Source organism: Gymnoscopelus braueri (genome assembly GCF_963280865.1).
Source record: "Gymnoscopelus braueri genome assembly, chromosome: 6".
NCBI classification, from domain to species: Eukaryota; Metazoa; Chordata; class Actinopteri; order Myctophiformes; family Myctophidae; genus Gymnoscopelus; species Gymnoscopelus braueri.
Genome location: NC_137607.1, coordinates 38315953 through 38332570, shown reverse-complemented (window position 1 = coordinate 38332570; position 16618 = coordinate 38315953). Strand labels below are relative to the sequence as shown.

General features: G+C 41.8%; 1 protein-coding gene across 1 annotated transcript; it reads right to left on the bottom strand.

Annotated features, from left to right (window-relative positions):
* Positions 1–519: 519 nt before the first annotated feature.
* dmap1 (DNA methyltransferase 1 associated protein 1) lies at positions 520–13012 on the bottom strand. Its single transcript, XM_080431839.1, has 10 exons — positions 12553–13012; positions 11082–11173; positions 9808–10003; positions 9260–9418; positions 8180–8347; positions 6380–6565; positions 5366–5437; positions 4296–4368; positions 2305–2717; positions 520–1706 (listed from the first exon to the last, which is right to left on the bottom strand). Exons 1-10 carry the CDS (start codon positions 12646–12648, stop codon positions 1647–1649), a joined length of 1515 nt encoding a protein of 504 aa, XP_080287965.1. The 5' UTR covers positions 12649–13012; the 3' UTR covers positions 520–1646.
* Positions 13013–16618: the final 3606 nt, after the last annotated feature.

Here is a 16618-nt window from a genome sequence, read left to right as displayed (position 1 = left end):
ATACAGCACTTGTCTTTTACCAGGGAAGCCAAACCAAGCTATATACAATTTGCATAGAAATTAATGTCTAAGTAGGCTAAATGACAGTCATAATTGACATGCAATTAGCAACATTATGGGGGTAAGAAACCTAATGAAGTTTCCATAGCTGTGCTAACCTATAAATGCTCACTGCTTAATTATCATATTAATGAATTCATTAGCCGTCACTTAGCTTATATGACAGGTAAGGTAAGAATGTCATAATCTAACAATTGCCACTGCATATATGAATTTGACACTAATTGTTTCCGAGTTGAGATCTCAACCAAGAACAGAGACAGACATCTTAACCACTTGCAACCGGTTTCCCTATTTTGGGCATGTCATTATAGTCTAAAACACTTTTTTTAATCTTCGCAAATTTTTCAAAACATTCAAAATGTTCAAATATAGCAGATCTACAAGCTCACAAAGCATCACAATGCGACCCGTTGTGATGTAAACCCACTGCAGCAGAAGCCAAGCCCAACTCAAGGGTAGAAAAACACATAAACAGGTTTATTGAATTTATGACAAGTATAAAGCATCTTCAAGGCATCTTGAGGACACATGATGGCACACATCAGCCCCACACGTCTGTATCAAACAAGAGCAGCGGATGAAACCAAAATACAGTAGCAAAAAGAACAAATCAAATCTACCATGGGGCTTCTTGGATAAACTGAGAGAGATACACAGTATTAACGACATTAAACCTGGCATCCGTATTTTCTTAACATTTTAACATTGTCCAAAAAACAAAGAAATAACTTTTTTTATATAACAAAAATAGCAGATTTACAAGCTTACAACACATCGCATCGTGACACATTGAGAGCTTGTAAATCTGCTCTGTTGCACCATTTGTCTTATGACGAAGTATATGGGGCTTAAGCGGATAACACTGGCTTTTTACTGTGCAGAGGCTCACTCTGTTGGGACACATTCCAAGTGATAGAACAGGGAGACGGTACTAAGAACTAACAGCAAAACACAATTCCACTAAACAGCACGGCATGATTAAACTACCAAAAAGAAGTAAAACGGAGATGGCTGAACTGAACAGAGTAGCTGGAGGTCCTCCCATTCTTTCACAGACTCTTCTTTTCATTTCAATTACCCAGCCGTTCCCCGCCTCTTCTCCATGGCCCGATTAGTTCAGTCTGGCAATTTACAGTTGATCTAGACTCATCTGAGCTCGAGCACTCGCTGGAGGCAGGGAGACACCAGGTAATGGAATGGAATGTCACTCAGTTTGGTGCCTTTGTGGTGGCCAGGGATCAGTGGTGGTGATGTTGTGTGTGTGTGTGTGTGTGTGTGTGTGTGTGTGTGTGTGTGTGTGTGTGTGTGTGTGTGTGTGTGTGTGTGTGTGTGTGTGTGTGTGTAGTCAGGTTGATAAGATGGGGAACAAGAGAAGTAGCAGTATCTCTGTGTGTCCAACTGTGTGATTCTGGTCCTATATGGAGACATCAGTCTGTAGCATTGTACAGGAATGGACAGTAACGTAGCGCCCCGCTATCCCATGTTCCCTCAGCTTAAGCCACGATGCCCCTATGGTCCTCTCCATTTGACCAGAGTCATTCACATTGTCCCTCGTCATATACTAGTCAGTCCTCTTTTCCGCATCAAGGTTTTTTCACCTTCTTCACTGACGACGAGCTGGAGGCTGACTCTCTCCTTTTGCGCTAAAACGAAGAGAAAAACGAAACAAAAAAGTTAACTTCTGAGATCGAGACTCACCAGCACGTTATAAACACGGTCCATTGGCATTTCCATACGAACCATGTATAAAAGAAGAATTTTGTTGGGTTTTACTGCTACCAAAGCTTTGCATTTCAGGAGGTAGTACTATTTTCACGTTAGACAGACGACCCCCCCCCCTGTTTTGTATATATAGCTTTTTATTTAATTTTTTTGTACATAGTGCTATCTTTTTCTGTATTTTTGTATTGATATCTGAACTGTGGTGCCACTATATATGACTATGAATACCAAGGATCTCATTGGAAACAAGACCGCAAGGACTTTTTTGAACAGACCTTTCAGACAAAGTATTTTAAATGTAACTGTGGTGTTTTACATTTTTGCCTAATAAAATATTCAATCAATCAATTTCTTTGGAAATAATTAATATAATAACAAAAAACTGTTATGACTTTTGGGCTTAGGAAATACATTGTTTAACAAAAACAAATGCTTATTAAACAAAACGATTTTTTCGACACACTGACAAAACACGTCCCCAATGGACCAGACTGTGACACTGTCGTTCCGTTGACTCACCGAGTTGGGGGTGAGCGGTGCTCCGACCACATCGATGATCTGCTCCTTGGCCTCCACCTTGATATCATCTGCTCCTGGCCAGGCCTGGGTTTCGGCTCCCGGGGTGGAGGCCACAGTGCTGTTGGAGTTGCTACCTCCGGTGTCCGCCCCTCCTCCCTGGGGTAGAGTGACAGCCGCCGCGGGCCCGAGCCCTAGAGCGCCGCCGCCACCACAACCACCCACTCCAGAGCTAATCCCAAGGCTGCCGCCGCCGCCGCCGCCCGCCTTTAGCAGGGCCTCGTAGCGATGACGCAGCATCTGCTGCTCATACTCACAGTTGCTGTGGGCCTGCTTCAGCTCGTATACGAGTACCATGTCACTACGCAGCTCGTTGAACATCTGAACAATCTCCTCTGTAGGCATTGGGTTCAGGTCTGGATGGACAGACACATAGAGACAAACACCAGAAAAACCTTTAAGTTGCACAAACGGTACATGGTTAAAAAAAAAAAACAATGACCATAGCATGAAAGAAAAACAAAGGGGACCCAAGGGGCATGTATGGTGAAAATGATAGAAGTAGTTATATGCTGTAATAAACCATGATTCTGATTAACTCATTCAGTGCCCAGCTTATTTATGGAATTTTGGCTCCGAGTGCCACAGCCAAAATTCATTGTAAAAAAAAGTGTTTAGGAGCCGAGATACAGCCTTTTTCAGTAAGAAGTTATACAAAGAGTGAATGGAGCAGCAAATCTTCAAATCATCATATCTTGGGTTCTGAACATGTTTAAAAAAAAAAAAAAAAAAAAAGTATGACGTCTTAGAAGTTATGTGGCGCTCAGGGCGTCAGGCCACGTGACGTCTTAGACGTCATGTGGCACTGAATGAGTTAAGGTAATTAATACATTTAGCTATACAACTCCTTCAATGTAATACATACTGTGGTCATGTCTTTAATATGCACATATTTGTCCCACTTCAGAGTGAGTATCAAGGGCTCATTTGCTTAATCGGGTACCCACTTGTTTGTACTTTATGACACGGTCGGTCAATATTATGTGCTTGTTTTAATATCAGTGATCTACTGATGTTGATTGACTGTCTGATGTTGCCATGTGTTCTTACTATCATGACCTGTGTACCCTGATGAAGGCTCACTGAACGGAAACATGTTGGTCATGTTGGCGTTTTGTTTTATTACGTTGCCACGAAACATTATGCCGTGGTTATTTTTTAAGTTCTCATGAAGTAATCTTCATACTCTTTCACAGCTGTAAAAACAGGGACAAATACATATGCACAAAAGGCTGTATTCAACATGACCAGCATGTGTTATGCATTAACCTGGTTTAACGGCAAGGAGCTGTGATCTATTAATTTACCGCAAACCATCAACCAGCATCCACCACTGAGTGAATGAGCGAGGGACCAGAATTTGCAACTGCCTGCCCATTGCGGCAGTCTGCAGCACCATAGGAAAATAAAAATGACTGGGCTCAGACACTCTGGTTTGAATTTCTAATATTATTCTGGTATGTTGCAAAGACATAGCAGCCATTTGCTACTTTTGGAAGATTTTTGTGCCAAATTCAGGACACTCTACCTGCACAAATCAGTGTTGTTAAGCATGTCAATTGGCGTTGTTATGCCTAATGTTTGCTCCATCGTACGACAATGTCACACGCCAGAAATAGATTTACACGGTCTCCACACAGCACAGATGCAACGCACCGAGCTTGCAAATCAGCTACTTTTTGGCGCGTGACATACGATGAAGTATAAATCAGGCTTTCGGCGCATGCCATAAGGCTGAATTTCAACGACACTTTATTTGTCACATCATAGGTTTACAGGTGTGGAGGAGGTAAAAGTTTAATTATTTTTTGTACAAACTACCCCACCAATGGCCAACACACCACTGCGTTGTAGGCTTCAACGCATTTGTGCTTATTTCTAATGTAGCGTTACAGCCAGCAGCAGCAGCGGTGCTGTAGTCATTTTACACTCACCCACTCCTTGCTCTGTCAGGATCTGCTCAATGGCCTTGATCTTCTTCTGGCCTACCGAGCTTGGCAGCTTCATCTGAAACACACACACACAAACATGAGTTAAGTTTCCGAGGTTTCAAGGATGAGCGCCCCCACCTCGAGCCGTTTTAATTCATATGAAATGCACTTCAACGGGCCAGATCAAAACGTCTTTATCCACTGGACTCTGTCTGACTGATTAGCTGGAGAAACACTCCACTCCTTTTAGTGGTGCTAATGTAATTTCCATAGAGAGTGGTGGCTCCTCATCAGTCTTAGAGATGAATAAGCCTCGTCCGCAGGGTCTTACAGATATTAGCTGACCGCTAACAGCATTAATCATCATAGGACTAATGAGAGATAGCCAGGCCAAGTCAAACGCTTACCCATTCCTCACATCATACATCAAGGGTAGGGCTGGGTTGTCTTTGATTTTCTTTTGCCCGGTATCCATACCCTTACCCATGCCGGTTAAGATATAAGATAGTTTTCGCAGTAGTCGTTTTGTTTTGTAGTTAAATGTATTATTGTCTTTTTTTATGAGATGGTAAAAAATAAAAAATCTATGTAAAACAAACATGTTTTACATGTCATCTGCTGAAAAAAGGAAATGACCTGATAAGAATATCCATAAATATAGGAAAACACAAACTTCCATGCTAATTGCGGGGAGGCACTTTGCTCTGAATCCTTAGCATTCAAAGGGTCTTTAATTATTTGTATTTTGTTTGGAGTGTAAGAGTCATATGAGCCTTTGTTTCTTTTTTTTCATGCCTCTATTTTTTCATAGAATCATCTGAATATTACTTTTCTTGTGTATTTCTGAACATGTGAAGGTATTCTCATGCACAAAATATAACCACTCTCTCTCTTTAAGAGCCAACCCTTTGCCATCTTAATTGCTAGACACTGTATTGTACACAAATCACAGTCTCTGCACTCCACAGTTGCATTAAACTCACCAAATTATTATGAGAGATTAGTTCAAATGTTATGTTGACTGACTGTTTAATGTCCTCCTAGTAGTTTGAAATGGGCTGAATTGTGCTTACCCTCTGGCTGCGTAGTGTAACTCCAGCCGACTTAAAGTCAGGGAATTTGATGCCTGCCGTCTCTGGAACTGCCTGCAGAATGAGAGATGGACAAACAGGTGAGTCCTTTTGAGGTGTGGATAGCCACAAAAAAGCAAGTTAGAAAAGAGGTGTGCAGTTTGTGAACAAAGCCACTGTATTTAAGTCTTAATACAGACACCAATCAAATAGTATTCTAGCTGGGCAGGATTTCCGCTTGGTGGATTGCCATAAACCTATTCCAAAAGTATCCTACTCAATCAGTAGTTGCCCAGCCGTTACATACTGTAACCAACTAGCCAATTCTAGCACAGTCCCTCTGGATTATGGGATATAACAGCCGACGGGACCATCACTCCTGGGGATGGGAATGAAAAAATAAACAATGCGTGTGTGATAGGAGATCTGCTGTGAACCATCTGACATTATTACCACATTATTCTAATAATTTAGTTAGGCTACATGGATTGACCATTAGCTCTCACTTTGGAAAGGCATGAAGGCCGTACCTGCAGGGGTAACAATTAATGCATGAGACATATAAAACAGAGAAATATGTCTATGGCTTAGTGCCAGAGAACTTTCAGCCCTGGATTCGTATTGATAAAAGGGGCTGAATAATCTATACAGTATTGTGAAAAATAATATTGTGATACTCAGCTATATAGATTTTTTTTTACAGTTTGCCCACAAACTAACAGGCTACTTGTGGGCAGGTCGGTTTGGTGATGGTCTATCACTATGGCCAAATGGAAATAGCAATCTTTATAAAAAATTATTCTATGAATACAATGTCCAGAGGTAATGCTGGGCAATATATCAATATTATATTGACACATATATGTGATATGAGACTAGATACCATTAGGGATATGGGACGGTTAAATTATTAACCACTATTTCAATATCATGCTGTGTTGTATGAGAACAGTTATTGGTTTATTTCTTTTCATATGTCTTGCAATAGGAGCACATAACATATTGTCAGGATCATACCGGTTTTTCTGTTTCTCGCTTCTGTGGAAGCTTCTTCTTGGAGACCCTCTTTTCGGCTCGTCTCAGCTCTGTGGTGGTGTCGGCTGCCTTGATGAGTTTCTGCAGATCCTGAGCCTTCTTCTCACGCTCCCTCTTCCTGGTCTCGATCTTCCTCAGCTCCTGGATAAGGTATTCCTCTTCTGCCACCTGCAGGGCACAATGGAGAAGTGCGTGGTGAATAGTGGTGAGGAGAAAACTAGGCAAGCTTTTGACTGATGCACAAAAAGCCATTAGCTAAGGGACAAAAACAGTAATTGCTACATAACATGACATCCAATTTTCAATTTAGGCATTTAGCAGACGCTCTATATCCAGACTAGTGACTTACAGTAAGAAGGTAAACACATACATCAAATGTATAAAGACAGTGTAGTGCCCCAGTAATCTAGGTCAGAACCTAGCATCAGTCTAAACAATATAATATCGCGAAATAAATAATCTGTACATTGAAACTATACAAATTATAGGATGCCCATCTAAATTACATTTTAGCCTTTGCGTAAGACTGCATGGTCGTCCAGGCTAGGTCAAGTGCTACGAGCTAAGGTGGATTCTGAAGAGGTGAGTCTTCAGATTACGACGGACAATTGGGAGTCAGCAGTTCTAACTGCAATGGGGAGTTTGTTCCACAGTTTGGGAGCCAGAAGGGAGAAGAGTCTGGGACGTGTGTGGAGCAGTGTCCCAATATTATGCATCCAGTACATTACAACTATAAAACATATAGTTTGTACTGAAACTTGTCAGACCTCATCAACAGTGTTGGTATAGCAAGGTACATAGTTGTTAAAATAAATCATTATCCATTTAGGACAGATTTTGGACATACATGATCTCCACCCTCACAGCAACGATATAATAATTGTTCCTCATACAATACTGTGCTGCTCTTGCAGAGTTACACACTCTGTTTTTCAAAGCAACCATTTGTCATGGATTGGTCCAACAGTTTGAGAGATAAGCTCCGGACAGACATACAGACAGCCAGAGCCTCTTCTAGATGGCTAGACTCCTTCAGAGCCATAAAAAAATGTTCCCATTTGGCAATTTTTTGGATTCCAACTAAAAACTACAAGGTGAGCTACAAAATTTGAAGTGACGTGCAAAATCTGCAAATCCCTCCCATCATGGATCTCAACCTCCCCACGTTTGTACGTTCAACTGATTTATGGCACCGTGCCAGATTAAAAGCCTCGACTCGCATTTACATAGTACATAATATGTCATCTAACTCTATTGCGCCACTAGGTGGCTGTGTAGGTGATCTAGCAACTAGGCATTTTTTAAGTGGCTGTAGGTACATTGATCATTCTTTAAGTAACATTTTGGACGATTAAAACGGCATTCGGCAAACACAATTTGTTTCACAGACAGATCCTGAGTATGGAAAATCAACATCAAACAAGCCTACTAAGTGACTGTACTACTACAACGGTGTTCTAAAACCTTATGTGTTATATTATTCTATATTACCTCAGTCTGAAAATTGCAGTATAATTCTCATTTAACCCATTAAATCCGGGAAAGCATCGGTGCCATTTTACATTTTAGTGTTGGCTATTCAACAATAGCTGACACACACATCAAGCTCACACCGCGTCACTTGGTGCTGCAATGCGATATTTTTTTGAAACATCTTGAAAGTGTTTGAAAAATGCTGAATAATTTGGAATTACAAAAAAGTTTGAGAACTACTGATTTAGAAGGCATTTGTAGAATCGGCCTCAGGTCTTAGTGGGTTACGGTTACATGGTTACCACTGACCTGTTCAGGCGTGCGACTAAACAGCTTCTCCAGCTGCTCTTTCCTGCGTCTCTCGTGGCCGGCATCAAAGATGTAGATCTTGGGTTCTGTCCCCGACGCTGCACGGACCTTCGTCAGCTTGCCACAAATGCTATAATAGCGTTCTTTCAGGTCCTCCACAGAGCGTTTCTGAAAGTGTAAATGAAAAAGAGAGCTCAAAGAAATATAGCTATATGTGCATTTACATGTGTAACACATGTTTGGACATTATGCAGTATACCTGATTTTCACGGGAGCCTCCCTATCTTTAAGCCTTTCTCCCGCTGTGCTCCTGATTGGTTAATTTGTCCCGTTAATCTCCCGACTTAATGTGCAATGCATGCACAAACCGCCCTGCCTGATGTGGGCTGCTCATCACTGCACTCACTCAAACCCGCTTTGCTCAGTTTACTCCTGAAGTGAAAATGATACTAGAGCTTTTTTTATTTATTATGATTAATTTATTTTAGTGTGAGCTATGAATGTAAGACACAGAGTGTCTTGCATTTATTCTATATTAATTCATTTGTAGTTTAGGGTTAGATGTAGGAGAGGCCATTTACGCCAGAAAATATCCCTCTTTTTCACAGAGTAATGTTAGCAGGTATGTGACATGGAATTACAAAACAAAATAAAAAAGGAAAAAACTGTATGCTGCAAATAACTCATGTTTTTACCTCATATGGTAATTTTCCACAAATTTACCATGTACTGATGTATACCATTTTTACTGCACAGTTGTATAGTAAAAGTGTACAGTATACATATTCATATAATTACTCAGGCATTTCATACTGTACAGTACAGTATGAACAGTCAGTCAGTATGGCAGTATTATTATTGTTATGATCGTGTAAATTGTATTGCAGATGTTGCACAGTCTTGCGGACCATGTCACATCAACGTTTCGCTGCTTGTGCCTGTACGAGTGAGTAACAAATAAAGCCATGATATTTGTTTTTTACTTTTACTCATTCAGTCAAGAGCATTACAAGCCGCTCTAGTTATAGCTCTCTTGGCACTGCACAGATGGAACCTGTGTGTGGGACTGTGTGTAATTACTCTGTATTGCTGGTGGTCGTAGCGATCGTGGACAACGATAAAGCGCAGGTCAAAGCGTTTGCTGAGGTCAAACAGGTGGTCAGTCTCTGCTTTGGTCCAGCCGTCGTCATGGAGATACATCTGGTATTCCTGCTCCGAGTACACTGGTACCTGCACTGCCTGTACAGGTGGGATGGGGGTTGGGGTGCAGATAAACACAGTGCTGTAGGTGAAAGGGACACTGACACACATTAACGGTCTGTCTAAATATTAGTTTACTGCTCCTCATAGAATGTTGTACTATTAATCATTTGCGCAGGCCTTTTCTTTCTTCAGTGTATTGTTGTGATAATAAACTAAACTATAACAAGCCTGGATATGGTTGTTTCTGCTGTACTTTTGGTATCAGACAACACAAACCATTTGCTACTTGGAAAGTTAAGAGCAAAACAATTGAACCAGGACTTTGGGTTTGGGCTAACTGTAAAAGGCCTGAACCCCTCTAAAAGCAACGCTAGACACTGACGGACTCAATAGCATGATGGGACAAAAAGACACTTCTTCAATACCTTATTAAAGCGAGCAAAAGGGTAGTCCTTGCCCTCTTCAGCCATACGCCTCCAATGGTGGAATATGGCCCCATCCCGCCGAGCAGGGTTGGTAAAGGGCATCCACTTCCATGGGCGTACTCTCTTGCAGCCCAGTTTGGCCTTAACTGTTCTGTAGCCCTGTGTGGTGTCACTGGGCAGCAGAGGGGGTGCATCTCTGGAGACAAACAGGAGACAGTTTTGTCATAGCAAGCACATGAAATATCTGAAGTAAAATTAAAGGAAAAGTAAGGAAAACCTGTGACAAAATAATTACGATACACTTAAGACGTTTCCACTGTTTGACTTGAAATTATTTGGCTCTTCATGCAATAACAATCATGTAGAATAGATGATGACGTGATTATTATTTATTTTTTTAATTTTTATCCTGCGATTTTTGTAACCCATTTTTTTCACCCGGTGCCAATTTCCTAAGTGATCCTGGGCGCTACACCTGCCCTACACCAGCGCTACACCAGTCCCCTTCAGCCTAGGGAGGCCAGGGCCGAGCTCATGCTTCCTTCAATGCATGAGAGCCAACTGACCTTCTTGTCACCTGACAGGGGGGTGTTTCCCTAGTAGGACGTAGCGCGTGGAAGGAACACGTTATTCCAACCAGTTCCCTTCCCCTCCATCAGGCGCCCCGGCTGTCATGGGGGAGGCGGTATAGCGACCAGGATTACTACATGTTTTTGTGAGGGTATTAACTACCCTAGGAGACACGGGGAGAACATGCAAACTCCACACAGAGTAGGCCCTTTCACCAACCCCACCTAGGGTATGGGCGCTGATGACGCGGAGGAGAAGACACGCCCCCAGCGCCCACAGCGTCCCCGGCGGGAATCGAACCCAGGACCTTCTAGCTGTGAGGCGACAGCGCTACCGACTGCGCCACCGTGCCCGATGACGTGATTATTTTATTACATGTTTAATAACCATGGATTTTTTCCAGCAAGTCCAGTCAGTATAAAAAAAGGAAATAGCCGGTCTTAACATGAGGAGAGCGTAAAAGAACAACAATCTGTGGCACTCTTCATAGATAGTGATGACTCCCTGTGCACAATTAATTACTGTTACTGTAAATATTGTAATGGCCCATTATAATATTTACCTTATTCGAACCCATCAGGTTAAACTGGAAAATAGATGAAACAGTAACGCAGTAAAATAAGTAGACAAATAGGGCCATCATGAATTAGGCTAGTTGCTAAGTAATCAAAGCTGAGACCAGGCATATGAAATGAAGCCCATACTTCTTGTCTGAATAAAGCAGAGCGTAGACCTCTCGGTGCATCCCCTCTGGCCTCTTGAAGGTCAATGTTTCTGTCGTCTTCTTGGCTTTTTTCTGTGAGGGGCGGTAAGGAAATATATTCACTACATTTTATACCTGCAAGACTTCCTATCTATTGCCCTGGCAGTAGTTCTGTTCTATTTACTGAATAATATTAAACATAAGGAAAATGAGACATGATTACTTACCAGTTATTGAGTTATTGTTAAATCATACTATAAACCATGTTTACAACCTGACTGACATTGATGTTACATGCAGGCCAAGTGTTTACTTCATAGCTACATTATTACTTCACCGTGTGTCCTGTTATAGTTAGATCTCGTTTTTATGTGGACAACCTAAATCAGTGATTTACAACATATATTCTTCTACAAGGACTTCTAATGTGTAAGCATTAGGCATATTGGGCCCCACTTGATAATGCTTTTGATTGATTGATTGAATACTTTAATTAGAAGTTTTTTTTTAGAAGAAAAAGCACATGGAAGTACAGTTTACAATACAAATTACAATTACAATGCATATATCCCTGGAACCCCAATCTAAGCACATTTCCATTGGTATCCGATGTGGTCTGTCATTTGATCCAGAATGACTTTACTGTCTATTATGTACTAACAGTGAAACTCTCTGTTTGTTATTTGCTGGTGTAATTATCAACGTTAAGAAGTTCAACTATCAATTGACCACGTTGAACCCCTTCCATTATCCTTGGGTAGCTGTAGAATACAACTCTCGTAGACGTATTTATGATTCTGACATTTTCAATCTACGAGAGTTGTAGGGTTGATCCCCCATGGACACAGGGACTTTCAGCACTATACCCCGTAGACACTCCAAACATGTACAAATTGAAAAGAAAATGTGTTTACCTCAACGCTCCAAATGTTAACTCTTTCTACGGGGTAGTAGTGCAATATAATAATCCATATCTTTCAATAAAGAAGTGTTTTAATGCCGTCTGTGGCCGAACGGCATTTTTTCACCCTCGTTTACTTCCTGTTTACATTGAGTGTAATTCCGGGTTTCACCAGATGGGCGCGTCACTACCCGTCACTACCGCCCATTGGGAACTTCCGACAGAATCGACCACAGACGGCATTAAAACACTTCTTTATTGAAAGATATGGATTATTGCATTAAACTACTACCCCGTAGAAAGAGTTAACATTTGGGGCGTTTAAGTAAGCACCTTTTTTTTTCAATTTGTACATGTTTGGAGTGTCTACGGGGTATAGTGCTGAAAGTCCCTGTGCCCATGGGGAATCAACCCTATAACTCTCGTAGATTGAAAACGTCTGAATCATAAATACGTCTACGAGAGTTGTATTCTACAGCTAATCCTTGGGGGTCCCTGCCTGGAGCCCACGTTTAGGAACCATGATTCTCTTTATATGAATGCACGATCCACACAAAGGGGTCTTCCTCACCTTCTCTGAGTTGATAAAATCTTTCTTGCTGATTGGAGCTTCATTGTCCCCTCCGCCCAGCTCCAGAATGTCCCTTACATCGGCACCAGCAGCCATGATTATTATTTATACAGTTTAAGTTACCCGTCACTACAAGGCAAATCTATTTATTATATTATATATTATACAGCATGTGTTATTATGTTGATACCCTGGTGAACACTGTCAAAACACACGCTAGTACATGGCTGTGATCATGGCTAACGTTAGCTCGTAGCAGCGACAGACTACGTAACGTTACACTACGTCGCATTACTGTATCGATAAACGGTCAAAACTGTAACATCAGTATCGACTCGAATCTTTTCTTTCTTCGTGAAAAGAAATATCAAAAACTACAATAACAGAGCTAATAAAACAGTTTGCCAGCTCTGTTGTCTGTCCGTAGCATTCATATTAGCATAGCATCAGCAAGCTAACAACTTCCGTCGCCTATTGTGACGTTGTCAGTGTTGCCAGGTTTTGAGAGAGAAAGAAGCAACCAGGTCTAGGGAAACAAGTCCAGAAGAAGCGAGCCGCCCTGCTTCTTTAAAGCATACACATTGGCTATTTAAAAATAGCAGATCTACAAGCACGCGACGCTTATACATCTGCTATCTTCAAAAAAATCTTGAAGAAATTAGACAAATGTGGAATATTTGTGAAAATGTTTTCAGATGGGGGTCTGTCGTCTGCAGACAAATACATATTCATTTGGGGGTCTTTGAATTGAAAATGAAACTATGGTTTTAATAAAAATAGGAAACAAGCCCAAATAATCAAAACTACACTTTAGAAAACAAGCCCAAAAACGCGCAACCCGCAACTTCACAGAAAAACAAGACCAAAGTCGCTTATAATATGCGGACGTGGCAACACTGACTACTACGACACACATGCCCGCTATCGCCCTCATGTGGTGCTGCCCTAACATTTATTTTTTGATTGATTGAATACTTTATTTAACAGATTGCAAAAAAAGCACAGAAAGTACAGTTCTATTAAGGTCTGCTATAAGGATTAAACCCAAGGAAGCACTACCGCTTGTTTCCTTTTGGGTCATGTGTATTCAATTCATAGAAACATTTAATGACAGACAACATACCATACTGAGCAAAAACATCATAGTAATCAAAAAGAAAAATATGAAAAGGACAAGACGGGGTCTTGTTCACGAGTGAGGGGAGGACGGAGCAGGAGATCAGCCGGAGAATCGGAGCAGCAGGAGCGGTATTGCAGTCGCTGTACCGCACTGTGGTGACGAAAAGAGAGCTGAGCCAGAAGGCAAAGCTCTCGGTCTTCCGAGCAATCTTCGTTCCTACTCTCACCTATGGTCATGAAGTGTGGGTCATGACCGAAAGAATAAGGTCGCGGGTACAAGCGGCCGAAATGAGTTTTCTCAGACGGGTGGCTGGCATCTCCCTTAGAGATAGGGTGAGAAGTTCGGTCACCCGGGAGAGACTCGGAGTAGAGTCGCTGCTCCTTCGCTTGGAAAGGAGCCAGCTTAGGTGGTTCGGGCATCTAGTACGGATGCCTCCCGAGCGTCTCCCTAGGGAGGTCCTCGCTGCACGTCCCACTGGGAGGAGACCCCGGGGCAGACCAAGGACCAGATGGGCGGATTACATCTCCACACTGGCCTGGGAACGCCTCGGGATCCCCCAGGAGGAAGTTGCTAATGTTGCTCAGGAGAGGAAGGTCTGGAGCTCTCTGCTGGAACTGTTGCCCCCGCGACCCGACTCCGGATAAGCGGTTGAAGATGGATGGATGAAAAGGACAAAAATAAGACATCCCTGCCCTTGAGAATCAAGCCATAAAAGCGAAATATGAAACCGCTTTGGATTGCTGCACAATATGATTGATTATTATAATGATAATCTTTATTGAAAGTCTGTTTGGCATAGGTGTGTTGCTGCAATCAGGGGAGGGGGAGAGCAGAGGCCACCTGTATGAAAGACAAACAGCATTAGTGAAAGACAAACAGAGATAGAATGGTTATGCTATGGGTTTGTTTTGTGTCACTTTACTGACAGAGTCGGTGAAGTGTAATCAATTAGGTTATGATAAATGGTAACCTGAGTTCTAAGAATATAAATGTCATTGCTATGTTTCTCAACACTTACCTGTCCTTTCCTGTCTTATTTTTTCTCTTTTGTTTTTAAGGATTAATCCTTAAAAAACTTCCAAGTCAAGTAGTGGAGACCGGAGTTGTTGCAGAGCCTTATCACTTGTGGATTGAGTATTCATACAGAGAGATCTGAGTCTTGAGGAAGAACCCAGGTGAAAGGTTTCCCTGCCTCCTCCTGAAGTTGTTTCAGTCCCCAGTCAGACGCCATCTTGTGAATGCACTTGACAGAGGATGTGGTGATGTCAATCTGCTGCATGTACAGGTACCTGGAACATTCAGTACAATCAATCCCTTATCCAACCTAATATGTTTGTTTCTGTTACTTTACTGTAATAGTCAGTCAGTCAAAACAAAACAAAATCCGAGGCAATATTTATTTTACCTGACAAAGGTGCTGACATACTGACGACAGTTAGAACTGACATCAATGCTGAGGCTGCTGAGGTTTATCAGTGAGATGTTGAGCTAGTAGAGCCAGGTGCAAGAGGCCAATATTGAAGTACACAAACAACAGAAAAGGCTCGCACACTGACAGTCAGAAGAATGTTGAAGCAACTAAACTAACTAAAATCAACAAGCCATGGACTATACTATCATGGCATTTAGGCGTGTGTCCGGGTAGATCAGTCTCTCTCGCCTTTGGGCCACAAGGTCATGGATTCGATCCCAGGCATCGCCAACTCAGCGTATGAGTAACATATCGTTTTTTTATCGTTTGTTTTTTCACTTGTTAAACCTTTTGTCTGCTGTCGTTTGCATCACTGAAAAGCCCAGAAATGTATACCACAAAGTGGGTGTCACCACCTATTATGCCACCTATTATAGTAGGCTAACGGTAAAAAATATATATTTAGTTAAAACCACACACCAATTGTGCTTCTTTTATATCCCAGTCGTGATTGCACACTGTTCCCCACCGACCATTATAGTAGACCTCCACACAACCCTCGTTAGAAAACACCCCCTCAACCAGCCTCATGTGTATGTATCCTCAGCTCTACAAACTGATCACAGAAAAGTTGTCAATAACCAACACAACACTTAAAACAATAAACAATATACATCAATTCAAAATCATCTATATTAAAACTACATTACATGAAACCAAATTAAAATATTTTTCTTGCTGTAGTCTGGAGGCAGGGTAGCAGGAAAGGTGGTCAAACAGCAGATGAAGAACCGAGTCTAACAGCTTGTATTTTCCAAAGATGTTTGAAGAACTGAGTGATCATCCAAGAGTTATGTTACATCAAATTGTTGTATTAAATAGTTCATTACTATGAAGTTTTCAAACAAGCCTGCAGGTAACTAATTTGATTAATAAAACAAAAACAAAGGAATACAAATCTATCCCTGATTCAATTGTAGGCCTTTAGCCTTGCTTGACTGGCATTGTGAAGATAATCACACAGCGTTTTACTTGGACTTGTTTATAAAACGCTTTGGAATCTAAATGTGTTCATGAGGCCTCATACGGAATATTGAGGGCTCCCAGCTGTCAGGTGTTAAGCAACATGAACTCCCACCAGTGGCGTTCCCAGAAATTACATTTGGGGCAGGCGAGATTTTTTTCACTGCCTGTTTTTCAGTCTTTTACTTTATTTTTTAGGGAGGCTAGATTTTAGTTGGGCAGGTGGCCGCCTGCCCTGCCTCTATGGTGGGTACGCCACTGACTCCCACCCACCAAGAGCGATGTTGACCAAGAGAAGGACACAGGATATGAAGAAACACTCTCTTGACATTTTCCTGGCTCAGCAGAAGATGCATCTAAAAAATTATTAGATCAGCGAACACAAGAAAGCTGTCTGAGCCTTCCCTAAAACAGCGCTCCAGGCACCCCAGACTCTTCTCCCTCCGAGCTCCCAAACTGTGAAACAAACTCCCCATTGCAATCAGAATGACTGCACTTCACTCTCCCTGTAC